Source organism: Varanus komodoensis, unplaced genomic scaffold, assembly GCF_004798865.1.
Source record: "Varanus komodoensis strain SLA01 unplaced genomic scaffold, ASM479886v1 scaffold1, whole genome shotgun sequence".
NCBI classification, from domain to species: domain Eukaryota; kingdom Metazoa; phylum Chordata; class Lepidosauria; order Squamata; family Varanidae; genus Varanus; species Varanus komodoensis.
The window spans coordinates 125,776,215-125,803,983 of NW_025335268.1; the positions used below are offsets into that span (position 1 = coordinate 125,776,215).

A 27,769-nucleotide genomic window follows, 5' to 3' on the forward strand; every position below is an offset into this window, starting at 1 on the left:
CCTCACATTTAGTAGCATATTTGCTAAATTCCATTCTGGGTTAAAAAATTCAGACTAGAAGGTATGTAATAGATTTTTGGAAAGTCAACAGCTCAGTGTTCAAAAATGACAGCGGGTGCTGAACTCAAGACAAGATCGAGGAGACCATGCTAAGATGGAGTGCCAATGTTTATTCCTATTTCTGCTTCTGAGTATACGGGCTACATGAAAGAACAACAATTGGCATTTTAATTTGGGTAGGGCCAGGGAAGCTATAATAAATGTGTCTCCATGCTCTAACATAGCCAGTCTGTTTATTCATTTAAATTTAGATGCCAGCCTTTCATGTGAATGCCCTCAAGATGTTTTGTGAAAAACAATTAAAATACACTCATACTATATGAACTTGATTAATTGCATTACAAAATAAATATCTCTAATAATTTCATTTACAGTGGTACCATGGCTCATGAACTTAATCCGTTCCAGGACTCTGGTCGTGACCCAAATAGGTCATGGGGCAAGTTAAATTTCCCCATAAGGTTCATTGTAAATAAGGTTAATCCGTTCTGTAACTATTTTTTTTAATCAGAAAAATGTGAAGCAAAGTGACAAAGAACAACAAAGATTGTGGCCATCTCCCCCCCCCCCCCCAAACAGAAGTGCGGCCATCTCCCCGCCGCCCCCCCAGCACAACCGAGATCATGCCTGTCATCCCTGCATGACCGAGATCACGCCCGTCATTCCTGCACGCACCTGGCATCCCATCGCGCTGGGGGATGCGGAGGGAGAGAAGGGTGCGATCGCAGGCGTACTGGTGGAGGGAGAGATGGGCACGAATGGGGCATGCTGGGGGAGGGAGAGATGGGTGCAAACGGGGCGCACTGGGGGAGGGAGAGATGGATCTCCCCCCCCACCCCCAGCACGATCACAGCCATCTCCCCACTCGGGGGAGGGGGGAGATGGCTGTGATCGTGCTGGTTGGGGGTGGGGAATGGCCAAGATTGCGCCCGTCTTTCCTGCAGGAGCGCGCCCGTGATCACACACGTCTTCTCTGCACTTGGGGGGGTGGGGAGATGGCTGTGATCTTGGTCGCCACCCAATGCAGAGTTTGCGACCCACGTCAAAATTTTCATAGAATTTTTGTTCACGACCCGATTTGGTCGTGAATCAAGGCATTCGTGAGCCGAAGTACCACTGTATAGCTGCATGAAGATTAAACTCAAAATTCTCAAAGACCACCAAAGGCCTGTTGGAAAAGAGAGGTATTCCCCAATTACCCGCATATCCCAAAAGTGTCTAATCTGTGGCTGCTACGTTAACCCCACCTTCCTATACGTTTCCTTAGTATAGTCCAATAGGAAATAGGAAATGGCCTTTCTCTGTACATGGAGTAGCCATTAGCAGGCTCATGAGTTACATGCAGCCTCATAAGGACTCCAAAACCTAGGAAACCTTATAATGATTCAGATCACAGGGCCGTATAACCCAGTATTGTTGACACTGATTGGCGGCTCTCCGGGGTTTCAGATCACAATGCTTCTTAACCCTACTTAGGGATGATGGGGATTATATTTAAAGCTTTCCACCTGCAAAGTGTTCTTCATCCACAGAGCTCTGGTTCCTCCCCATGGGCCCCCAAAAACCTCATTGAATTTGCCACAATAGCAGCAGAAAAAATCATAGAGATTTTTCAGGAAAACAAGACTTCCACGATTGTGTTTGCCAATAAAGGAAATGTTCCACACATGTCTTGTTTCTTGGTGGGTTTTGAGGAACAATATTGCCTTTCACCTCACTGTTGACTAAAATGACATCAGGTCACAAATCAGGCCTTAAGAAGCAACTAGCTTGGGTATGCAGCTGTGCTGAGCATCAGAACATTCTTCTCTGGATAAGCAACTGCAATTTTTCCCCTCCCTGCTGGCTGGGGTAGACATCTGCTACCATGTGATCTAATGCAGGTGTTTTTACTCTGACTTCATAAGACCTGGCCCTAGGGAAGCTGGGTGTGTGTTGGGGGTTGAAGCAGGGAGCGTTGCTGTGTGCTAGGCTATGACCTCTTTCATCTCCATCCAGATTCTGGCTGCATGGCTTTTTTGTAACGAGATGGTGCCAATTAAATTAATGAAACCAATGAGATAAACATGAAGCCAATAAGCTGGCTATGGCCTACTGTGCCTCCCAGCCCCAATGAAATCCCCTATAGGGAAAAGTAGGTGGCCCTGGCATCTCCTGGCAAAGACTCCACCAAGAAGTCTTGTAATTTGTGTGTGTTTGGTGGGAGAGAGGCACGAATTCTGAGCATCGCACTGTGCAGACAGTGAAACTTGCAGACATTCTTCCCATTCCCAGTCTTTCCACTCCCTTTTTGGATTCTTGTGGCAATCCTGGGATTCAGAATCTTGCCATTCATCTCAGATGCTCTGAGAGGAATGAGTAGGCTTTAATCTTATGCTATATTATCTAGCTTGTTCTTTTGTATGCTTTGTTAATTAATTAGAAATAATTGCCATCTTTCCATCTTGGTTCTCTAGTTACAACCATCAGAACAGTCTACAACCTTTATTTCATCAATCATGCATTATAAAACTGAAGAAAATGAACCCCCTTTTCATGTAGACTTTCCAGCTTCATCTCACCCTTCCTCCAAGGAGCTCATGGGCTTAAATCCAACCTTGTCTGAGTGAACCTCCCCTTGCTTCTGACCCTCTGCACACTTTTCAGATCTGTCTGAACCCTCTGCAGGGGTTGTCCAGACCAGATCTGAGAGATGTGGAGAGAGCGGCCTACAAGAGGAAGGGGAAACCATTCCACCATTGTTTTCCCTCCATTGGCAAAGGTTGAATACAAGCAATGGTTTTCACCTTTTATCCTCACAGTGGGTTAGGCTGAGAGAGAGATGACTGGTCCAAAGTCACCAAGTGAGTTTCACAGACCTTTACCTCACTCTCCCTGGTTTTGAGTGTGGCTTGGTAGTGGGAGAGTATTAAGGCATAATGGATGTGAATTAAAATTTCTTGATCATGTGAATATTCCTCATGAAGTCTAAATGTGACAGTGAAGACTGGATTAAAGATATAACAACACCAATGGAGCAGTCATTTATTCGTTTATGTTTTCCCAGACAATGGGTACAGTTTTAGAATTTGTGGCTAGTGAGGCAACAAACTTATCCTCGTCTCAGGGAGGCACTGCCTACTTATTGGAATGTGACTTATGGTGTCTTTTCCTTTTCCCAGATATTGATGAATGCTCCTTTGACAGAACCTGTGACCACATCTGTGTAAACACACCAGGAAGCTTCCAGTGCTTATGTCACAAAGGCTATATCCTGTATGGACTCACCCACTGTGGAGGTATCAGTGTAAAAGTTGGGGTTGTGTGGGCTTTGGGCTAACTTTGTGACCTCTTTGTTGCTCCTTTCCTGCATTTTTACATTTCTACCTTTCCCCAGCATTGTTGCCATTTTTCTGCATCTAGCTGAAGCCTAGAGTCTCTGGACTTTAAGGGACTTTTTCAGATGGATTTCATGTAAGAGTCCATCTTCATTCATTCAAGTGTTAAATGTATGCGTTGGTTCCTATGACAGCTGAAGTCTCAAAGCTTCTTTTGTACTCAAAAGAAAAGTACAAAAATATCTAAAAGATAATCAGATCATTAGTAAACATCAGAATGTATGAAGCTGCCAATAACAGCAAATCAGAACTTCAGGCCATACAGCCCAGAGTTCTCTGTTCTTACTAACAGTGACTCTCTTAGTTCTTGGGCAGGAGTCTGTCCTAGTCTTGCTGAGATCTTTGGCTGACAACAGTAGTAATTGAACCTGCTGCTTTAAATGGTGAACCCTTCCATTAATTGTTGGCTGTTTTATGGATTTTATTTTCCTTCATTTGAGGTGTAGAGATTATCATTTATACAGAAGTGTTCAATATGCAAAGATCTTTGTAGTTTTCTACTTACTATGTCCACACAACAATCTAGGCATAACTTTTTCTGTTCTACTTGAAATTAAACCAAGTTTTGCCCAAAACCAGTGAGTGAGCCAAAGACCAAACTGAGATCTCAGAAGTCAGTGGTGTTTAACCTCTTTTAACTCAAGGACCAAATTTCATTTTGAAAATGCTTCTGGGGCCCACATTCCAGGGGTGGGTGGGGCTGAAAGAGCAGGATCAAAAATACTAGCATGTTTTAGTTTAAGCTCTTGCTGCCAGTAATTCTGCCTTGGAAGAGGCATTTCAGCCTTATAGAGTAGAAAATTTTCACCAAAAGCTGAGAAGCCACTGAATAGTCAGCATTTGGGGAAAGAGTCTGGGGCCAGAAGATGAGTGTGTGGCCATGTGGAGAACCCTGTGGGGGCAGATTAATGGCCTGAGCCTGCAGTTCTACACCCCTATCTTAAATCCAGCACCAGCATTCCATCACCTTCATCATAAGGGAAATTATTTACTCTGTTGTTTGGTTAAGGGCTTCTCTACATGAAGAGTTTACCTGCTGTTTTACTGATGCTTTTCTTCCATCTTCACTGCAGAAGGAAAAATGTGTCCTTTAGATAGGGTTTCCCCCCATCCCCACCCACTACCACATTCAGGGGTTTGTATTTCTCTACCTTTCTGTATATTCTGTTAGTCAACCATAAGGTTGGTGATGTGATATAGCCACACTGTAGCAGATCTGTAACTTCTCAGGAGGCTTTTGTTCCATGTTAAAATTTAATATCAGACTTCTCTCACTCTAACCCCACCCGCCAACTGGCTGGAAAACACAGGAGAGGCCCTGGAGGACAACAATGTTGTCAACAGGTCCTGCAAACTTCTGTGAGTGAGGGACACAAGTGCACAATAAACATCTCATGTGGAAAAGCCCTAAGTGGTGCAGTGTTATCTCTTTGTGAGGTGATACTTCATGAATCATGTTCGCTACAAGATGCCTGCTGTTCTTCGCAGAGGGCAGCAGGGCCAGACATTTGTGTCTGCCCCTGTAATCAAGGTGACAAGAATGATTTGTCTTCTGTCCGGCGGGGTGGGACGGGGGAAATCCCCACTGTGAGTTTTTGGCACAGAATTTGAGGTGGGTGTTAAGGAATTTCAGAAAGTTTTACAGTTCCTCAACAGAGAGGGAGGAGAGGATTGGGGTTGTGCCAGGATGAAAAATGGAAAGGTAGATGGAAGGCGTAGAGGGGTTTGTTGGAGCGTGTTGCTACAGCAGTGTGACTTGCCACAGTAAATTTAAGGGAGAGTTATGTCTCTCAAGATGCCCTAGATTACACAGATCAAGGCAGATATATAAACAGACTGCAGCAATTACACACACGCAAGTAAAGTATGCACACAACAGACTGGCAAAATGAAATCCACTTGAAAACTACAAACACAAATGTAGCCAGTGGGCTAAATTTGCCATCTTTGTGAAATTGGTGCAAATGTATGGATTGCAGTGTGCAAGATTTAAACAGAGAACAGAAAAGCAGCATATTTCTCATATGCCAATATTTTTGTAGACACAGGTTTGTAAATATTGTTTAGACCTGTATTTGATGTCTATCCAAAGTGTGTTAACATTCTGTTGCTGCCAGATACAAATCACCTCTTCTTTTGAGATGAAACTGTTTCTGCTTATGCAACCAAGTCTGTTCCAACTTTCACTTGATAACAGACTCAGCACATCTATGGATTATAGGTACATGGACACAGAAATCACATTACTGAATGACAGTTCTAAATGGGTTGTGTCTGCATCACTAGAAATTTGGATTTTTTTTTTGTCATTTGGGGAAATTGTCCACTTTTAATTGCCCTGTTAATGAAGAATTATTGTATTGAATTGGTAGCTTGCAAAGAAAGAGTTTTTTATTTTTTATTTTTAACTATCGACTCGGGATGTATATAGCCAAGGGATTCAGGAAACTTTCCTAAAAAAGTAGGGATTGTGGGCCTGGGAAAATCTTATTCCACCATTACTAGTATTTTGTTGCAGAGGGGGGACCAAATCTGAGTTACCCAAAGTTACCTAATCTTTTTGTACAATCTGAACTGCAGTTGAAGCCTTTGCTAAAATGAGGGCTTGATGTTGTCATAGACTCCATATTACACTGGTGCCTCCGTAGTGAAGCAATGAATAGAATTTAAAGTGTTCTTTCACATTAAAAATTAGCTTGGTCATTGTTCTTTCTAAGCCTTTTTCATTTCAGCAATATGATATAGGTCAGGGTGGAAATCCTTTTGTTGTTGCTTTTGTTAAGCAATCAAGTTAATAATCATTTCCAAACTGCTGCACATCAATCCACCAATAGATCCACTAGTAGTTCCAAATCTCCTTCTTCCCACCCTTGCACTAACCTCACTGCACATGCCCAGAGTGGACAGCAGTCTCCATTTTCTATAATATGCTCCCTATGAAATTTTTGGCAGAGCAGGCCAAATTCACACCTAGCTCCACCTAACAGCTCAGTATTTGGTAGAGGGGAAAGACATGGGAAAGATCTCAACTGCCTAGTGCTCAAACACAGACTTGAACATAGAAACAAAGTGAGTCAGAAAGGGCCTCTGGGAGCCTCTAGCTGGCTCCTGCCAGTTCCACTCATGTAATCGCCAACATGTGGTTGTCCAGTCTTTCCTTTAACACCCTTACCGATGGGGCCTCAACCACCTCCCTTGGAAGCCCATTCCATATCCTAGGGGTCCTAACCATCAGGAAGTACTTCTGACATCCAACCTATTCCTTGAGCTTTGCCCCATTGGAACGTGGCTTGCCCTCCACTGCAGAGAACAGGTCATGGCCCTCCTCCACATGACATCCCCTCACATACCTATGAGTTGCTAAAAGATTCCCTTGGAATCTGCTCCAGGCTGAAAAGACCCAGTCCTCTCAGTCTCTCCTCATTTGTCATTCCTTCCAACTTGGCTACCATCCTTGTGACCCTGCACTGAACTGATTCTTAGCAATCTCTCTCCTATAATGTGAAGCCCAGAACTGGATGCCGTACTCCAGTTGTGGGTGCACCAGAGTTGTGTAGAGCAGTAGCAACACCTCCCACGTTTAAGGGTGGTGTTTGCATTCCTAACTGCCGCATCACACTGCTGGCTCATGTTCATGTTGACAGGTACCCTGAGATCCCTTTCACAAGTGCTGCTGTCTAGCCACTTGTCCCCCATCCTGTACCTGTGACACCTATTTCTGTGTCCCAAGTGCAAGACGTTGCATTTATCCACATTGAATGCCATTCTGTTGCCCCCTGCCCATTTCCACAGCCTGTCCATATCCTTCTGGATCTGGATCACCTGATCCTCAGTTGTGGCCAACACTGCTACTTTGGTATTGTCTGTGATAAGAGCTTTCAAGTTGATAGCACAGATTCTTTATACACATGTTACATTAGTTCTTGAGGAAATAAATTGAACTACAAGGGGATGGGGGAGAGCCTGCAAGCTCTTATACAATAGAAAGTACATACATCCTAATAGAAAATGAATAACTGGAACTCTGAAAGATGAAAGAGAGTGGACTTCTGTTGAAGAGGGAGGTGGGCAGAGGGTATCCACTTCTACATTGCCAAAGAAGCATAATCAAATGAGAGGACAAAAGTTACATTGATTTGCATAAAGATTGCCCATGCAAATGTATATATAGATATAGGTGCAGATTTTAAAACAAGCAAATATACTTTAAAGAATATAAATACAAGGAGAGATCATGTTGCATTGTGCTTACTATAATGGGGAAGGTTGCAAGACTGTGACCAGTTCACCTGAGTTTGCCGTGCATGTTGTTGGATGATTTATTAGCCCTTTTATGGTTCTTAACTTTCAAACAAACTTCAGGCTAGGCAGCCTTTTAAATCAGAGAATGCCTTCAAAAGAGGACTGTCTTCTTTAACATAGAATACATGGCCACTCAAAGCAGACATAATTTTGAGATTTTTTAATCAACAGAATTACAATGGTACCTCGGCTCACGAATGCCTTGGTTCACAACCAAATCGGGTCGCGAACAAAAATTTCATGAAAATTTTGGCATGGGTTGCAAACTCCACATTGGGTGGTGACCAAGATCGCAGCCATCTCCCCACCCCACCTGAGTGGGGAGATGGCCGCGATCATGCTGGGGCGGGGTGGGGGAGATGGCCAAGATCGCTTCCATCTCTTCATCCCCCAGCACATCCCGTTCACGCCCGTCTCTCCCCCCGCCCCCAGCATGCAGGGATGACGGGCGCGATCTCTGTCATGCTTTGGGGGTGTGGAGATAGCTGTGCTTGTGCTCGGGGTGGGGAGGGGGAGATGGCCATGATCTTTGTTGTTCTTTGTCACTTTGCTTCACATTTTTCTGATTAAAAAATGTAGTTACAGAACGGATTAACCTTATTTACATTGAACCTTATGGGGAAATTTAACTTGGCTCATGATCAGTTTGGGTCACGACCAGAGTCCTGGGACGGATTAAGTTTGTGAGCCAAGGTACCACTGTATATGTGACAAAAGACAACTGATTCTTTCTCTAACCACAAGGTGATACATGTCACTTTCTCAATACTCTATTTCTTCCTTTCCTTGACTCCATCTCAACCATCACAACAACCTTGAAACAATTTTGCAATTAACAAATTTAAACTGCAGCACACCAGATTCAGGCTGGGTACCAGGAAAAACTTCCTAACTGTCTGAGCAATACAACAATAGAACCAGTTGCCAAGAAAGGTTAGAGACAGAGCAAAACTGAACAGTCATCTGAATGGATGGTGTGACTTGGCATCCTGCACCAATGGCCTTCTTAGCCCCTTCCAACCCCACTATTCTATGAATCTATGAAAGGTTCTAGCTCCTACCTACAGTGGCTGGCCCCACTAGTCCCTGTTGCTGCTGCTGCTATTATATTATTGTTACACTGCATTTAGATCCCTTTTTTCCTCATGAGAAACTCAAAGTGGCTTCTTAATTCCACTTTATCTTTGCAACAACCCTGTGAGGTAGTTTAGGTTGACAGTGAGGGACTGGCCCAAAGTCACCCAGTGAGCTTCATGACCAAGTGGAGACTAGAACCCAGATTTCCTGATCCCTAGCCCAGTATACTAACTACCAGACCATACTGGCTCTCTAGGCCCTGTATGCTGTTCTTAAACTAGCCAACACCTCTACTTTCCTCACCAAAACCATATTTATTTTCAGCATTTTATAACTGGCTATTCCTCTTCAGTATTCTGAAAGTTTGGGCACTTGACAGAACAGTAAGGAAAGCCACCTTAAAGACAGATAGTATATATAAGTACTACCTATAATGAATTAGTTCAGTTAAGCATGATACTAAAAGACATTTTAGAAGACACAATTATTGGAAATCATAACAGAAAAAAGAAGGTAAGGCCAACTTGGCAGTGTTTGGTTGTCAGAAATTTTGCTTGCAGTACTGGAGCTTAACTAGATCTCTTGCTTTGCTATGGAGTGTTATAATTTGGTCATTCAGTGTTCCCTGAGTTCTTTGGCACAGTTCTCTGATTCATACTGCAAGCAGCAAAGGAATCTTATCAAAGACTGTAAACAATTAAACTGTTCTTCAGTGTTGGTGTTGTACATTAATCTAAGCTTTGGGAGTATTTTGTTCCCCCAGTGAATTCAGTGTAATTGCATGGGGTGGGAAGAAAAGGAAAGAACAGAAATTAAAGGGAAAAGGCCTTCTTAGCAAGGAAAAAAACATTGGACATATACAATTAGTGTCATTATTATATTCCATGGAGAACCCAAGCTCATGTGCACAGCATAAGCTCTCTTTGATTATAAAAGTAAGAACTATAACTCTGTCACTTTGCATTGCAACATATATTCTGGACCCCACAAAATTAAATTTGCACCAAAGGTCTCTGCTTATTCTGGCATAAACCCTAATTTTGGATGCTTTGTTCTGAATTAATTATTTGAGATTTAACAGAAAGTGGGTCTTAGGAGCGAGCAGAAAAAAAAGTTTTAGGAAGTGAAGTCCAACTAGCATATATGGTAAAGGAAAACCAGAAGGGGAGTAGTTGTTGGCTTTGATGCAGAATGTATTGATAGCTACTAGCTTAGACAGCTTCAAATCATGTTCTGCTTCACTTGGCCTGATAATAGGACTGGCCCTGGGTGAAGCTAATTCCAATGATCATTAGCTTAGTGGAAGTTCCATGTTGACAATGTAAGTCTGAATAGCATCTGCTAAGGCAGCTTTTCAAGACTTGATGCCTTCCAGATGTGTTGGATTCCATCTTCCAGGATCCCCCAGCAAGTTATGGAAGGTGGAGTCCAACATATCTGCAGAATATCAGGTTGGACATGGCTGTGCCAGGAGCAAGCAGTAAAGTTCTATGCTCTTTCATCAAATTCAGAATGTAATGATTGCCATACCACTAAAACTTTAGAAGGCTTTTTGGAAGGTGTAAACCTATAGATTATGACTTGTCTGTAAGTGGTGACTGGTCAAAAAAGAGGAGAAACAACAGGGAATGGCTATCATCATTAGGTCTTGCCTTGAGAGCTTTCGAAGGGATGGCTAGCTGGCCTCCATGAGAAACAGAATGTTGAACTAGATAGCTTTTGATCCAGGAAGCATTACTTAGATTCTCATGAGATGGGACTGTCTTTCTTCTCTTCTGCCCTTAGGAGAAGATGACCATATTCTATTCAGGACAGGACTTTTCTCCTTGACTTCTAAAGTAGGGCAACATTCAGAAAGCACTGGGGCTTTCCCGTCCCTCTGTCGTTGCAAGAAGCTGCATCTGTGAAGTCTTCTGTCTTCTTTAGAGAGTGTCAAGGAACAGGCCATGGTTCTCGCAAGAGGAGGATGGTATCTTCTAAATCAGGGCTCCCTAAGAACAGGAGAAAGTGAGTTACATAAAGAAGAAGGATGGGCTGGAGCCAAGCCCAAGAATGCCTTGGCAATGCCATATGAGTCAGCACCCAGCCTACTCAGAGGAGTTGGGAGCAAAGCCGTGACCTTGGTGTGCCCCATTATGTGGGAGTGTGTTTTGGCAAAGCCTGGAAGGAATACTGAAGCATTTGTAAGAGAAGGCTTTGGAACAAAGCTGTGCCTTCATGGGTTGTTTTGATTCTTCCTCTCTCATTGTTTGTGTGTTCCATACTAGACCTTTAGCACTGATTTCCATGGATGTGGTTCTGTGTGCTGCAAAGTGGGTAGCAGAGAAGGTGCTGAAAAGGGGTAGGATTGGCAGACTGGCTGACACAGCTTGTTTTTGAATTTGAACTACCAAGCCTTTCCATTTTCCTCTAGCCTCCATTCCTGTGGACTGACTTTCTAAAGGCGTGTCTGGCAACATCTTTCACTTGCTGTTGCTTACCTAGTCTTGTTTGTTGGTGAAGACAGAGGTAGTGTAGCTTGATGCCTTCATAGACAGTGGGTGTGACTGAACAGTTTCCCTAGTGATACCCACTAAATGAATTAATGGAGAGGGAGATGGATTTCCTGACAGTTGCGCAGTGTTCCTAGAACACATACAGAGAATGCCCCAAATGTCCCTGCCCTTCCCCTGGCTACTCCTCAAGGCTCTTTAACAATAGTGTTGAAGAGAGAATTTCAGCAGATGCTTGAATATATCTGTGGGCTAAATGCAAGTGCTTAAAATATAACATTTTCTTTCACCTACTTGTAGGCAATTGAGATGTCTGAAAATAATTTTCCGTGAAGCAAAATAGCAGAATGTTTATTAAAAGTTTTCTCTGCCAGAAGAATTCTATGAAATTGTGGTGCAAGGCAGAAAGTGGATAGGATTAGGTAAAAAGGCTTTTGTCTGAGTCAGGCTGAAGGCAGGCCTAATGTCATTAGAATACTGGGGCCAGTCTGAGACCTCAGCTACCATCTAGTCCATGAAAGGGTTTTACACTTTTTATTGTTAATTTGAAGGGTGGTAATCCTGGTACCAAGATCCTGGTTGTCCATGGGGTTGCGATGGGTTGGACACGACTTCGCGACTAACAACAACAAAATCCTGGTACATTAGGGACGGAGCATACTGGTGAATCCTAACTCCCATCAGTCTTAGTCAGCATTGCCAAAAGTGAGAGATAATGGAAGTTTCAGTCCAACAACATCCAGAGAGCCCTGGCATTTATGACACATTCAATAATACTAAAGGTAAATACCCCAGCTGTAGCACAGAGGTACCGTTATTAGATTTGGTGCTTGTTTAAATTGTAAATATGAGAGGAAGCTGAGCGAAGTATTTTTCACATCTTGATTGAGAAGGCAGACAGGAAAAATGGGTGGCAAGGGGGACAGGGTGGGAGCAGATGAGAAGGGAACTTCACTTGATCCTTTATCTGAATATGGTGTGCAAAAGTCTGTAGCTTCACAATGGCAGGCAGATGTCCAAGTGCTCTTCAACACCAACATGACTGGCACAGAGCTCGACCAAGACCCACATGTCACCAGACCACTAATGGAGAAGAAGAATAATGAATGGGAAGCGTGTATGGCAAACCCCTGATCCCATAAACCGTAGCATGCTTAGCTACTCAACTGTGCAAATAGCCTTTCTTGGGTGGGCTGAATTTGTCTGTATTTGTCCACTTTCATAATTGGCTAGCTTTTCTTCTCCCTGCCTGTCTTCTCAATACCTTGACCAACTTGTAAGCACCTTGGGGCAGAACCCTATCTTTTTGCATGCTGTAAAGTGTCATGTGTACTGATTGCACAGTATACAGAAGTAATCAGTTAATTGAGTTGCCACATGTTTTGCCTAAATGACAAGGTGATTAGCAGTGGAGCCTCCCCATTTTGTTTTAACCCCACCCCCAACACTCTTTGCTCTACTTACTAGTTCAAATTACAGTTCTGGGACTAGAGTTAAGAATCTTGTTGATTGCCCCAGTAATTAACACTTTCTTGTATATAATGTAGTCATATAGTAGTTCGTTAATTATATCTCATTTTCTCCCTGCAGATGTTGATGAATGTAGCATCAATAAAGGCGGCTGCAAATTTGGCTGTATAAATACCCCTGGCAGCTATGAGTGTACCTGTCCTGCTGGTTGCAAACTTCATTGGAATAAAAAAGACTGTATAGGTGAGTGTAGAAAAGGTCTGAGATCTTGCTGCCCCCTAGGGTTAGAATGCATTCCAGCTAGTAACATTTTAGCTGGGCTAAATTACTCAAGTTCTCTGCAGAATGAGGAGATGAAAGTTTGATGGGAATCATAGCTGTCACCTCTGAGCATGGCACCTATAATGTAACCTTAGAGGCTATGTTTAATCCACGGGACAATACAAACATTTGCTTGCTGTTGGCGCTGTTCTTAAAAGTTGAAAAACTACCATTGAGGGAGGCAGAGTTTCCATGTATCAATCAATCTCAATCTCACTGCTTCTCATGCCATGATTTGGTTTCAAAGGGATTTCTTGCAGGAATGAGAGGACAGGTAACCTCCACAGTTAGCTCAAACAGAGAAAGCCACTTTGAATTTCTAGCCCATTCCCAGGTGTTTCTTTGCTAGCATACTATAGAATTAAGAAGGCGGTCCTTCTTAATGAAGGGTTTGGTTCTCAAAAAGCTAGGCTCTAGAATTTCTGCTTGAAAATTCAGCAATTATAAATTTTTAAAAGATTCTGTAGTTTGTGGCCGAGTAGTAACTATGTGTACTTTTAGATTTTATGTCTTCCTGGGTTAGCAGTGCTCAGAATTTGTTTCTGAACCCATGGCAGAAACAAGTGGAGACAGCAACAATGCACTGATTTTTATTTGCTTCTGTAGCTCTCCTACATGTAGTTCCTCTTCGATGACTTGTACTCTTTTCTGCACCATGCTATCAATTAATGCTTCTTCTTCAGAGCTAGTGATATGTTTGGCTGGTGCAGTGTCTCCACGAGCCACACTGACTTGCAATAAGAATGGCAAAAAGGACAGCTGTTCCCTCACTTGTGCCTCCAAGGCTCGCTTTCTGCCAGGTAGGTCTGAAACTCACACACATACACACACAAAATTGGTAAACTCTTGGGTACAGAGCCGTTGCAAGGGCTTATTTTTTCTTCCAAAACATGCTGTTTAAATCTTCCCACATACATACACTTCTGTGTATATACATACCCTTATTCATGCCACTTTTGTACTGTGTTTGAAATCTTAGGCAGTCCCATTTCTCAGTCCTGTGTCCTCCACCCTTTCGGGGAGGGCTGATGGCTATTCCCACATGAGCACTTAATGCAGGGGTGACAACTTCAGGAGGCCTGGAGACCATTTTTCTCTGAGGGCTAAAATCTGCTGGGAAGCCTAAAAATTAATTTTAAAAAATGAACACAAAATGTTCCCAGAGCACTATGGAGCACTAAAAAGATAACTTTTCTTTGCAGGCCATTTTCTCATGCGGCAGCTGAATTGATTGCATGGTGCTAGTGTAGAACTTAGACCAAATGCTGTATTGGTATTTGCCATTTTTGGGTAGCTTCCTGGACCCCAGTACCTCAGCGGGAGCCACAACAGCTAGCTGCCATTTTATTTTCCCACAGTGCCCCCTACCAATGCTATCAGTGAGGGTATAGCAGGAAATTTGAATGGCAGTAGCTCCCAGTTATCACCACTCCTTACTGCCTGCAGAGAGCAGGCCTACCAGATGGCGCTTTGCCAAAGGCCCTGTCCGACCTCGAGGTGGCCTTGGCTATGCTGTGTTTACCTGATAACCCAAGCTTAAAAGCCCCAAGATTTCTATATGCCTTGACAAGAGAAGATAGTTCGTACTTCCCCCAACCCAACTCAGCCTATCCCAGAAAGAAACATTAATTGTCCTACTGCTACTCTCACCCCTCAATTTGGATTACGACTACCATTGTAGAAACTTAGTGTTAATAGCTGTGCAGGAGTAGTTGTTGTAGGGATTGTTTTATTTAGCTCTGGCTTGCCCTCCCTCTGGCAGGCGTGTGTGAACTGACTCATGCCTGCACCTCCCCCCGAGGCAGTGGATCCTGGGAATTTATTCATGTTATCCACACTCTGGCACCACCTATGTTCTTTTTATTTGTTTTTATTCACTGGGGTGCTTTGGAGTGCTGTTTATTCTATCTGGAATCAAATAATGAAAATAACAGGATAATGGGTTCTGGCTAAAGCAGGTGACTTTCATCCATATGACTGATGAGCAAGATCAGGCTTGGGTTAATCTTTTAAAAATGTACTTGGGGCAAACCCAGTTGGGTTGGACTGAGTTTGGAAGTACAGGCTCATACAGGCACACATTCAGAAGTGTCTGGCCACAGACCTCCACTGACTCTGCCATGATTACTTTCCTTTGCAGAGTCTGACAGCAGCTACACGGTGAGCTGCGGGACCCCAGTCCTGCGGCAGGGACCTCCAGCAAGGTCCAGCAATGGCAGCTATCCTTGTGTTGGTAAGCTTAGCTTCCTCAGCCCTCAGAGGTCCTCCCTTGATGCAACTGGCTGCCCAGATACTTAGCACCTGCCTTTTCTTTTAGAGACTGCCACTGCGCCAATCAAGCAGAAGGCTTCCTTCAAGATCAAGGATGCTAAATGCCACTTGCACCCGCGTTTGAAAGGGAAGCAAGAGGAAGTGGGCAGGAATGGTGCACTAGGTGAGGCTCTCCCTTCCCTGTATGTCTTCTTGAAATTTTCATGTTGGGGTATTTTCAGTTGGGATGCAACAGATAGACCTGGTGAACTTTTTTTGCTGTGATGGCTTTGTGACTGTTGAACTGTCTTTTCCACAATGCAATAAAACTGCATAGTGCATCCATTAAAAAGTAAAGTAGGCACATCTTCCAGAGAAAGTGTGATGTTCTAGAAATCCAGGCCTCTTTTGGTCACTGCCTGTAGTATCTCACTCAGAGTTGTAACAGATCCCAGAAGCATAGAAAAGAGAGTATAAGCAAGAAATGAAGACAACTTATAGGCACAGAGGACCCAAACCCTGCAGCCTATAATGTAGTAAAGACAAAAGGGTGATAGCAAGAGCTCTGCAAATAGTTGTGTAACTAGCATGTATGGCCACACTTAAAGAAGTGCTTTAGCTGTTGTGGGGTAGGTGTGAAAGCCCCATGATGAGCTTACAGGCACAAGGCCAAGAAGAGTCTTCTTTGGTTTTTATAGAGGGGTGTCAGGATTTCAAATAAGGGTTGCTTAAAGCAGGTGTGGGGAACCTCTTTCAGTCCAAGGCTGGATTCAGTTTTACAGAAGTTATCAGGGGCCACATACTGTTGGTGGGGAGGGCTGAAGGTGGAAGGGGCAAGCCAGAATACCAGCATATTTCAACTTAAAGCTCTTGCTGCTGGTACTCAAGCCGTAGCAGAGGCACTTTGACCTTTCATAGTGGGAAAACTATCAGACTATCAGCTGTGGAGAAAGAGGAACCAGGGAAAGGGAGCATAGTCATCTGGGGACATCAGGCCTAAGGTTCTCTACTCTTGGCCTAAGGGATACTGACACTGCCCCATCTCTGTTAGGTGGGTCAGCCCCTTGCTCGGATTGCCAGGTGACTTTTGTGAACCTTAAGTGTGACTCATCAAAGAAAGGCAAAGGACGCCGGGCTCGCAACTCTCCCAACAAGGAGGTGACTCGCATCACGCTGGAGTTTGAAGCGGAAATCAAGCCTGAAGAGATCACAGGTAGAGAAGGTGACTGAGAAGGTTTGGCTTCCGTGGAACAAGCAGGATGCTTCTTCATGAGGCATTTCCTGCAGTGTTGCCATGCTTTGTTTACTTACTTTTTGTGGGGCCATCAGCAATGTACCAGCATCCGATTACTGCCATTCTGTATTTTCTCTGTGATTGTTCAATCTTTTCACAGACCACCAAAAGTCCAACTTTTTTAGAAGAACAAGGAACAAGTTCCACAACTGTAGTGCTAGTTTCCCACCTTTCTAAAGAGAATGGTTTTGATGTAGGAGCAGGAAAGTAAATCACATTTAACTTTGCCTAAATGAATGAATATATGATAAATTATATTATTCATTTATTACATTTCTCTATATACAATTAATAATATGCTGTCATGGCACTACACTTGTCTTTTATTAAAATGATATCGCCAGAAAAACATTTTAGCACTAATTAAAACATTGATTTAAACCCTCCCTGCAAAGCATGAAGTCATAAATTGGCACCATCTACAGGAGTTACAATGAATGTGTACTGAGCTTCAAATAGCTTCATCCACAGTGGTCATGCCATGTCTTTTGCTGTGTAGAGAATGCAGTGGATTGTACACATTGAATAAGTGCAATACTCAATCAGGTGGAAAGATCATTGTGATGCTACTCATTGCTTACATTAAAAAAAATAATTACTGGGTAGTTCCAGAAGCAGGTCCTTTTGGAAGCAGCCTGGGTCAAAACCATTCATAGGGTAGGAAGAACAGGCCTGTACTCAGAGGAGACTGCTAGGTTGTTTTTTTGCTGGAATACATTTGACCCTTCACAAATCAAGGCTATGGAAGGCCAACTGATCCAAGCTGATCTATGTCCATGGTCCCAGGATATCATTACTCTGTTACTCAATGGTTAGTCAACTCCAGGTCCACATAACATTTATGTGCTTTTAATGCCTATGCAGAAAAGAGTAGGACAGCACATGCTGCATGTGACCCAGAGTGGCCCTATTATAGTTAGGCTGTGACATTGTGGCACAGATGCCCCAAAGGTTCCCACTGCTGATCTACACCAAGGGCTGCTTCACTCTTCTCACAGCAAGAGACTCACATGACTCTGGGCTGCTAACAGGGCTTCCTTTAGACTGCATGTTATCCCTTTGCTAAAGAGAACTGCACTCACTGCCAAAAGCTGCCAGGCCATGTGGAAGGTTTTGTTATTAACATGTAAAGCAATTTGGGACCAGGTTTCCTTACAGATCACCTCACCCCCTATGTCCTTGCCCAGTCTTGGCAATCCTCAGAAGGAGCACTTTTGAGGGTGCCACATGATCCTGAGGCTCATCTTGGAAGTGCTAGTAACAGGACACATTTAGCATTACCCCCTTTTTGGAACATGCTTCAGTTGCTGTTGGACAGGTGTCTACATTTTTTAACTTTTAGGTCCTAAAAGGACCCCTGTTGCATTACGCAGACTTCCCTGAGCTGTGCCCAGACAATTAAAGTTGCACTGATGATTAACAGAATGATTCCTTTATTGGTGTATTGAGTGCTGAAGTTAATATGTTAACTGTTTTGAAAATTTACTGGGAAACAGCTTATGAAATAAATCACTATTACATTTAAAGGGGAGTACATCACAGCTAATTCGAGGGTAGAAAATTATCTGGGGGAACCCACTGAGAGTCTCGGGGCTAAGCTGACACTGCAGAGCTGAGCCAAATTATAAAATGCAGCAATTTTGTAAGCAAACTCATTCTGCTGGAAGTGTGACCAGCTTTCAAACAAGGCATGTGGTCCTTGTTTCCATGCAAAACCATTGTGTGTTTTGCCACTGCTTCTTTGGCAAATTCGGTGTTGGAGGCAGGCTGCAAACTGCCAGGAGGATAGAAAGTGGTCTGTGAGCCTTTTGTTGCCACTCCCTGGGCTAAGTCCTGAGGAACTGTGGCCATGTCAGAGTTCTCTGGCCTTTGACCCTGTGTATTTATAACTGTGTATCCCACTTCAGACATTCTGGATATTCACCAAGGGACACATAACAGACAAGCAGCAAATGGACTTGCTTTATGAAGTGTTAATGAACCCTGAGCAGGCACCAGCCTTGTATAAATTGGCTGAGTTGGCAGAGGAAACATATTTAGCTGCCTCCCATGGAATCAGTCCATTGGTGCATCAAGTCTAGAACTATCTACTTTGGGAGGTAGAAGCACTCCAGTGTTTCAGGCAGGGAAGGTCTATCCCATCACTTGCTACCTACTTTTAATTGGAGATGCCAAGGATTCAACCTGAAATATTCTTCATGCAAAGCATGTGCTCCCTTTTAGCATGAGACCTGAGTAGAGGATGTTGAACAAACTGTGGCTGGAAGATGGAAGGGATTTAAAGTTAAGAAATGACTTCCCTCATCCTAGAGCTAGGTGACAGCACAGTCTCCTTCCCACCTCTCCAGCCAGCTGCAATCTGAACTGCGTGCGGCAGAAGGTGGAGAAGAAACTGAAATCAGCAATCAAAGCCCTGAAGAAATCCATAAACCAGGAACGATTCCTGATCCGCTTTTCAGGAATGGAATATGAGGTGGCACGGAAGCTGAGCATGACTCCCGAGAGGCAGGAGAGCTGTGGGCCAGGACAGCAGAGACTGGGATCCAAGTGTGGTAAGGAAACAACCTGAGTCAGCTGGGAGTGAGGAGAGGAAGAGCACAGGAAGCATTTGCAAATTAACTTCAAGTCTTTAGTGCTGCACTGCTGCTCTGATGCCCTTGTTGCCGGCTCTAACATCCATGGCAGCTGCATGTGCTTATGGACAATAGATACATTTAGTGTGCTTGCTCGTTTGAGGACTTGAGCTATATTAGTGTAACCTGGGCAAGGGGGGAATCTCAGGGTCTGTCTCATACAAGAAGGACAAGTGTTATCTGGGGCATTGTCTTTTTGCCTGTGTCATTAGCGCATTTGCCTTTCTCTTAGTTAGCTGCCTGCAAGGAACGTATTACCATGGCCAGATGGAGCAGTGCATCCCTTGCCCTCCAGGGACCTACCAGGAGAAAGAAGGCCAGCTCTCCTGTGACCTTTGCCCTGGGAGCGATGCTTATGGGCCAGCTGGAGCAACAAATATAAGCGCCTGTGCAGGTACAGGGATAAGCTGCAAGGTACCCTAAGCTTATAGCTGAGCTTGTGTCTCCCAGTGCACTTGAGGACTGTAGTGCTAGGAAGGGGGCCTGGTAAGGGAATGGAACCAAGCCTATCAACAGAGACAGTATGGGAGTCCTGTCTTCTGCTCCCCTTCCATCCCAAAGAGAGGCTGCTAGGATCGAGTAGGGGCCATGAACCTGGGGTCTCAGACATGGTGTCCAAGGGCATCATTGTGCCCACAGTTCTCTTGGTGCCTGCCAGTCTCCCTGCCCCTTCTCATTGTTTTTAAAAGTTTTCAAAATTTCTCTTTCTCTCTCTCTCACACACACACATATAAGAGGGTGGCTTGCATGCTGCAAAGCAAAGTGCTGCCTTCCAGTACATTCTTTAACTGGGCGCAAACATATGGTTTTGTATTTTGGAGCTCAGCCCCTACTTCTGCCTTGTATTCAGCTTCGGGGCAAATTAATTTTCTTTTAGTTGTGCCAGTTTGCTGCCTGCTGGGAAATGAGTGTTTTGTGGCAAACCATGCTCACCATGGCAGCCATTGTAGGAATGGGCAAGCCTCCCTATGGCAGCCATTTTGTGAGAATATTCAAAACACTCTCAAGCTTCCAAATGTGCCCACTGTTCTGAAATGTTTGGGGATCCCTGCCCTAAACTCTAATGCTTCATTCAGAAAACATTTGCAAGAGGACTTGGATGGTGGTTCTGTATGTTGCATGCTTTGATTTACGATAGGAATATCTTGAATTTTCTCTCTGAAAAAGAGTCCAAAAGATAACTTCCAGATCATGCACAAGGCACTTTGCTTTTCTTCCAGCAATTTCTCTTGCTACTCTGGAATTAACTCCACTGAACCACCAAAAGAAAAAAAATCCTGATGCACAACAGGCTACAGCTGTATATGTGTTCCAAACTATTTCCTAATTCTCTGAATACAGGAAAACAGCTGTTGTCATTAATTGCGCTTAGAAATAGGGCAAGATGGGTAACAGGGAAATGCACAATGTGTGCCAGAAAGATTTTAAAGATCTCTTCCTTGTTCATACTGTTGCAGCTTCTGGCAGTTTCTCTGAAAAGACTGACTCCTGTCCAGCACAGCAGTGAGTTAAATAAAGGATCTGGGCTTATGATGCTGGAACTGCTGGGCAGTAAGCCTTATGACCCATTTTATCCAAATCTGTTCACATCCAAGACTTGGACAAATGGCTCTGATATTGCCTTTCTCCATACCATGGCTTTCTTACATCCCAACACAAAAGAACGAATGTTGGCCTGGACAATTTCTGGGATGGCAGATGGCTCCTATGGTGCTCTCCCATGGCTCCATTTATTATAGTGCATGTTGCATGAAGCGGGTATATTAGGAACAACATGTGTGGGTGGGTGTGCCTCATTTGGTCCGCTGAGCATTTCTTTCTCCTGAATGGCCCACAGGTCAGTGCCCCCCCGGCCAGTACTCTGTAGATGGTTTCAAACCCTGCCAGCCATGTCCGCGTGGCACCTACCAGCCTGAAGCTGGCCGAGCCTTGTGTTTCCATTGTGGTGGAGGGCTGAATACCAAGCATGACGGAGCCTTTTCCTTCCAGGACTGTGATACCAAAGGTATGTCTGGGGCAGCAACTCAGAGTCAGGGTACAGATGGTCTCTACACCAACCATCTAGAGGAAGGATAGAGAAGAGGTAACACATTGCTTCTCGATCAGTTTGACCACAGTGAATTGAATAGTCACATCCGAGGAGCACAGCCTGTTCCAGCATGACTCTGCCCCCCCCACCCCCAACTGTGAAGTCAATGTTTCAATGACTTACCAGAATAATTCCAGCTAGAGATGGAAACTCTAGAGGAGGGCTAAGAACTAGGTGCCCTCCTCAACTTGCTTGAAGTACAGATCCCATTAGCTCCAGTCAGAATGGCCAAGGTCTAGAATTATGGGACTTGTAGCCCAAAATGTCTGGATGATACTCAGTTGCTAAGTAGCTGAGAGACTGTGCTTACAAGCCTATAACCTCCCAATATTGTTTAAGAAGCTACACAGTCAGAGCCCAGTTCCAACCTTGGGAAAACGGGTCAGAGGTGGGACTCAGACCTCAAAGGGCCCTTACTCCATCCTTGCTCTGGCTGGGTTCCAAAGCCTGAAGACCATCATCAAGTTTGGCACAGTGGGGGACATCCTAGGGGAGGGAAGCAGTGGGACACTGCTATCCTGAAAAACCTTGGCAGTGCTGTAGTCTCCTTACAAGGAAGGGGGAAATCCTTAGATGAATGTTTTGGAGGATGCGGGAGTGTGGAGGCAGCCCTAACTCAGGAGTACCTCCTGGCTTCCATTGGCTGCCTTTATCCTGAGCCATGCACTAGTAAGTTCTTGGTTTGACTCCCGCTTCTGCCCTGAATTCACTACGTAGCCTTAGACAAGCCAGTCTTTCTCAGCCACAATCTTCTTATCTGCACTATGAGGAATAACAATATGGCCTTTCTTATAAGCAAATTGTAAAGACAACAAGATATTGCATGCATGGCACTCTGAACATTTGAAACCAGTATATAAACATTTATTAATGTTGTTGATTATGATGGTGATAATTTAATAAACAATGATGATAATTTAATACATAGGAGACTTGTGTTGCCAGGGACTCTTATTTGTGGGATATTGAGCTCTATGTCAGCTTAAAAAACATTTGGATCAGTGTACAGAAATAATCAACCCTGCAGTTCAGTGTTTATTTTATCAGGATGGAAATAGAGAAACTATTGTAATGTTCAGCAATCATTTCAGTACATTTAAAGGGCAGGTTTGCAGGTAACCCTAAGCCACCAGAGTTACGACAAATAGACTTGCCATGGTTCATTCTCCCCCTCCTCACTCAGACCTCTAGTTAGCACTCAGTGGACACTGGTGCAGAACCTGACTCCTCACCCAGGCCCCTTTTTACTTCTCTCGTTCTTGCTTTTCTTTCTTTCATAAGCTTTGAAAAAAAATAAAGCCTCAAAAATGTGCAGTTGGGGTCATTGTTGATGTTTTTACTTTTTAGTTACTTCCTGCCAGCATCTAGACAGTCATTTGAGTGGGATGATGTAACTTAGTGTCCTGCAATAACGGGGCTGGAACCAATGGCCTTCTGGCCCCTCCCAACTCTACTATTCTGTGGTTCCTTTCCCCCCTTCTTTTGCTAGTGCAGAAGTACACGCTTCCCTGCTGCCTATCAACCAATTCGCATCCTGGTTTATAGGACAGGAAAGGGGGATAAATAATAGTTAAAGGAAAGGAGGGCCCTATTAACACAAGGCAAATGCACTGAAAACTGGCAGGGTGGAAAGAAGCCGAAGGAGTAAATGCACCAGAAGTATGTTTAGGCAATATGCTCCTTTGGCTTTTAAATGTTCAAATGACAGTTCTTAGCATCCTCCACTTTTTCAGCACTTCCCCAGCTCTCCAGTGATTTCACAAAGGGGAGATACTCATTCTCCCCTTTTTTTTACAAGTCCTTTTTGGAGCAGTTATTACTGCAGTTCCCTGGTAGTTTTTCTTCAAACCTTAAGAAGGTGGCTGCATAGCACAGGGTGAATGCGGTGCTGGCATCCTATTTTCTCTGCCCTGTTTGGCCGCCACCTAACAATACAAAACAAAATTGTTTGAAATATTTGTGCTTTTTTCCTACTGGGAATTAAGTGGAAGGGAAATGTATGCAAATGGCTTGAAGCAAATCTGGTGCAAGCACCTGTAATGCTTCTATGCACCTTCCAGTGGGACACCATTTACCTTGTCCCATGCAACTGCCTTAGAATCACATTGCTAAGTGGGAGATATGCCCCCCCCCTTTTGGTGCACTTGCACATTTTTCCATGGCACAAAAGGGTTCCTCCTTTTCCTCAATATCATTTCTTGGCTGGTTCTTGTCAACTGCAAATTAGTCAAGTTGCAGTCTTGCCTTGTCAGACATGGTGGGCATGTTGTGAGTGGAGTCGGCTGGAACTGGGGGTCAGACTAGATGGCCCGGGAGGCCCCTTCTGACTCGCTCTGTTTCTATGTTTCTAAATGGCACATGCTATGGCAACTCATCACAGCTAGCTGCTCACAGTGGATTGTTACACCATGTGAACTGTGAACCAAGTTACAGAATTAATCTGCAACTTACCTTGCATCATTTATATCCATATAACTTTCCTGCATAATTAGCAGTACGACAATTAGCTACCATCACCTTATCTGCCAGGAGTGATTTTTCAGTTACAATAATGCTTTCTGGTCTTGTATTGTTTTTGAGGTCTCTGACACTTTTCTCTTCTGTTCAATGTGTAGTTCAATGCTCCCCAGGTCATTACTATAACACCAGCGTCCATCGCTGCATCCGCTGTGCTGTAGGCACCTATCAGCCAGACTTCCGTCAGAACTATTGCATTACATGCCCTGGAAATACCACCACAGACTTCGATGGCTCAACCTCTGTGTCACAGTGCAAAAGTATGCTTTGCTCTCTGTAGACTGTGTATAGTTGTGGGGGGAGTGGGCAGAAAGAGACTAATCGTTTGGTGAAATTCTTGATTTCCTTGACCTTTTAATGTTTTTCCTCAAGCTGTGTCCCAAATCTTCCTTGACATACGATCAGGTTCTGTTCCTCTAGCTGATGTTCCAAACTCTATGTTTCTTTGCAGACCGTCAATGTGGAGGTGAACTGGGCGAGTACACTGGTTATATCGAGTCTCCCAACTATCCTGGAAACTATCCTGCAAACGTGGAATGCACTTGGAACATCAACCCACCTCCAAAGCGCAAGATTCTCATTGTGGTGCCTGAAATCTTCCTGCCATCTGAGGATGAATGTGGGGATGTCCTGGTCATGCGGAAAAACTGTAGGTAACCGAATGCTGTGTTGGGAAACATGCAAAAAGTAGTGGGATAATGGGAACCTGCCTAGATTTCTTCCTAGCTTTCCGGACTGTGGAAATGTAGGAAGCAGCAGAGACCCTGTCTCCCTATCAGCACCGGTAAGTGATTCAGCCATTTGATTTGTGTCTGTTAGTCTGATTTAGGGACCAGGGCATGGACATGGAATTGTAATAGTAATTCATCAAGCAAGCCACTGAATAGTAATTAATTGGCCATGCCAAGGTCAATAGCTTTATAGGATCAAGTGTCACCTGATCCCTGCTGAGTTGATAGTTGCAGTACCACCCCTGGCCATCTGCGGAGCAGCAGTGAAAATGCCTGCTGGACCTTCTTCTGGCAACCTGTCATGCTGTGCAAAAGAATGAAATACCTAGATTCCATTGTTAAGGGTCTCCATTTTGGGACTCCCAGTGCATTATACTGTTGAGAGGCCATGTAACCCTAAAGATCAGGCTTCCTTTAGACCCGAGTGAGTTATAGGCTTGTGTTGTAAGCTGCCCCGAGGCTTCGACAAGGGGCGGCATAGAAATGTTAATAATAATAATAATAATAATAATAATAATAATAATAATGAAGAAGAAGAAGAAGAAGAAGAAGAAGAAGAAGAAGAAGAAGAAGAAGAAGAAGAAGAATGCGCTAAGAGTTAAATTGGCAGATGAAGGGAACATCTTTTGCTTTAAAAAATGGGACTTTGGGGGCAGTTCCTTAACTAAGACTCCACAGACCTCACTGATTTTTCATAATTGTCAGCAGTGTCACTGGACTAGGGAACAATGTGTCTTTTGTTTGTGGCATCCTCAAAAGGACCCTTGCGGAATCCTGTGGAGCAATTTTTTTGGATGCTGCACTATTTCTCAGGGCTTCCAAATGAGGCTTGTGCAATCGCCCTATCTCATTCACAGAACTGTACAGGGATCCAGATGGCACTGCTGTCTTCCACTCATAAATGTCTTGGGTTTTCCCATTGATTGGAATATAAAGAGATAAATGGAATAGCTTCACAGTGCCTTTTGAATGATAAAGACAGGTTGTTGTTAGTCCCAAAGTCATTTCTGACCCATCGCGGCCCCATGGACAACATTCCTCCAGGCCTTCCTGTCCTCAACCATCCCCCGGAGTCCACTTGAGCTTACGCCGACTGCTTCAGTGACTCCATCTAGCCACCTCATTCTCTGCCATCCCCTTCTTCTTTTGCCATCAATTGTTCCCAGCATTAGGGTCTTCTCCAGTGAGTCCTTCCTTCTCATTAGGTGGGCAAAGTATTTGAGTTTCATCTTCAGTCTCTGACCTTCTAAAGAGCAATCAGGGTTGATCTCCTCTAGGACTGACCGGTTTGATCGCCTTGCAGTCCAAGGGACTTGCAGGAGTCAACTGTAGTCCTTTGAGAGCTCAGCTGTGCATTCCCATTCAAGAAACATCTGTAGTTGAGGAATTTTGGCAAGAGCCTTCCTCCACTGTGCCCCAGTATACATGTTCCTTAGGAGCTCCTACCTATTCCCTCAGTTTCCAGACACCACGAACAAGCAGGGATGGTGGGTGGATTGTGTGAATGCACAGATGACCACTTGAAGAACTACAGTTACTGGTAAACAATCTGTCTTTCATCTTTGTGACCTTTGGGCATCACACAAGTAGTGTGCTGAGTTACTGGTGGTGGGTTGAATCCTATTGTATGAAGTGTGATTTTGCTGGGCCACCATATATGATACATGAGCCCTGATTTCGTGTTTTTGAGGCTTTAGGTCCAAATCTTTCAGCTGAATCTTGCTTTTCTATCAACCCTCAGTGTCCTTTTAAAAATTTCAGCCTAAGTTGACCAGTGGCATTTGGTATCCTTGGTTAAGATATGCTTCCTTGGAAGGAGACCAGAAATGTGCTCACACTTTTCTCACAGTTGTTAGGACTTTGGCAAAGGTGAGGCAAAAAAAGCAAGAGCCTTGCTGAAATTGCTGAGGCTTGTTCGTCTTTGCTGTGCTTCCCTGTGTTTTAATTTAGCCTGCCTGGGATGTGTACAGGGTACAGGTGTCTGTATGATTCCCACCAGTAGATTATCCTTTCTGTTCTCTCGCCCAGCTTCTCCTTCCTCCATCACAACCTATGAGACATGCCAAACTTATGAGAGGCCCATAGCCTTTACTGCAAGATCTCGAAAGCTGTGGATCAACTTTAAAACTAGTGAAGCCAACAGTGCCAGAGGTTTCCAGATCCCCTATGTCACCTATGATGGTAAGTAGGAGAAAGAGAGGACTATAGGATGGTGCACAGTCTGCACTATGGCAGATATATCACCATGCATAGGGAGAACATCTAGAGGAGGCAGTGGGGCTGTGCCTTGCAGCTTTGCCTCTGGCCTCATGTGGAGACCAGCAGAGCCTACGGAGCTGCAGTTCTATAGAAATAGGGTTCTGCAAAACACATGGATGGTGGGCAGCAGGGGTGGCACAACATCTGGATTGAGACCCCACCCTGTGCTCTATGCACTTGTTCTACTGATTGAGGAAGATCTGTGCAGGGCTATTGAGTGAGCCCAAAGCATGAACAGGAATGGGAGTGTGATCTGAATTCTGAATGCCCCATTTTCCTATAGAGTATGACTAAAATTCTACAGAAGGCTGTAAGATCATTTTAAAGGTTCCTGTCCCTTTGACAAAAGTTGACAAGGAAACTCAAAGGGCTGTTATGAAAACAATAGAAAGTTTAATGAAGGACCACAGAAATCTGCCATGTGCTCTTACATTCACTCTGGCAGCCACTTCATTGTGGCTTTTCTTACCTATAGGAACCCAGTGCTGTTCTGTGCTGTTCACTGGATTCATACCATTCTTCTTCATTTTCCTTCCTCCATTCTTTCTCAGAGCTTGGTTGACCTCAAGTTCTGAGGGACCTAAAAGAATGGTGCACCTGCATGTAAAAGTCCTGATGCAGTTGCAAGCTGCAGCTCCGCCCTGCCACACGCTGCTTGTCCCAGCCCAGCTCCTTTCTTCCTTCCCTCAACTTGGGTCATCATCCCCTGGAATCCCTTGCTTCTTGGTTTCACCGATCAGCCTTGCTATTGCAACCATCTCTTCCTGACCTGTATTAAACTAGCCGGGGGAGAGAAAATGTTATGTATTTATTATGTGACATTCATATTCTGCCTTTTTCACTCTTGCAAGGAATCTCAAACTGCTTCTATGATGCCCTCTTTCCCATTTATCCTCA

At 44.1% G+C, this 27,769-nt stretch overlaps 1 protein-coding gene across 8 annotated transcripts in view; it reads left to right on the plus strand.

Moving 5' to 3' along the window:
- The window catches only part of SCUBE3 (signal peptide, CUB domain and EGF like domain containing 3), a 139,969-nt gene that overhangs the window by 105,095 nt on the left and 7,105 nt on the right, over positions 1 to 27,769 (plus strand). For 4 of the 8 annotated variants that reach the window (XM_044444775.1, XM_044444741.1, XM_044444749.1 and 1 more), the window contains 12 exons: positions 3,222 to 3,338; positions 12,899 to 13,021; positions 13,783 to 13,899; positions 15,240 to 15,332; positions 15,417 to 15,533; positions 16,401 to 16,571; positions 18,992 to 19,195; positions 19,509 to 19,670; positions 21,114 to 21,281; positions 23,981 to 24,142; positions 24,334 to 24,531; positions 26,642 to 26,794. In XM_044444775.1, coding sequence (XP_044300710.1) covers positions 3,222 to 3,338; positions 12,899 to 13,021; positions 13,783 to 13,899; positions 15,240 to 15,332; positions 15,417 to 15,533; positions 16,401 to 16,571; positions 18,992 to 19,195; positions 19,509 to 19,670; positions 21,114 to 21,281; positions 23,981 to 24,142; positions 24,334 to 24,531; positions 26,642 to 26,794 — 1,785 coding nt within the window. Of the gene's footprint in view, positions 1 to 3,221; positions 3,339 to 12,898; positions 13,022 to 13,782; positions 13,900 to 15,239; positions 15,333 to 15,416; positions 15,534 to 16,400; positions 16,572 to 18,991; positions 19,196 to 19,508; positions 19,671 to 21,113; positions 21,282 to 23,980; positions 24,143 to 24,333; positions 24,536 to 26,641; positions 26,795 to 27,769 lie in introns of all 8 variants that reach the window. The other 4 variants (XM_044444778.1, XM_044444756.1, XM_044444786.1 and 1 more) reach the window with 2 other exon arrangements.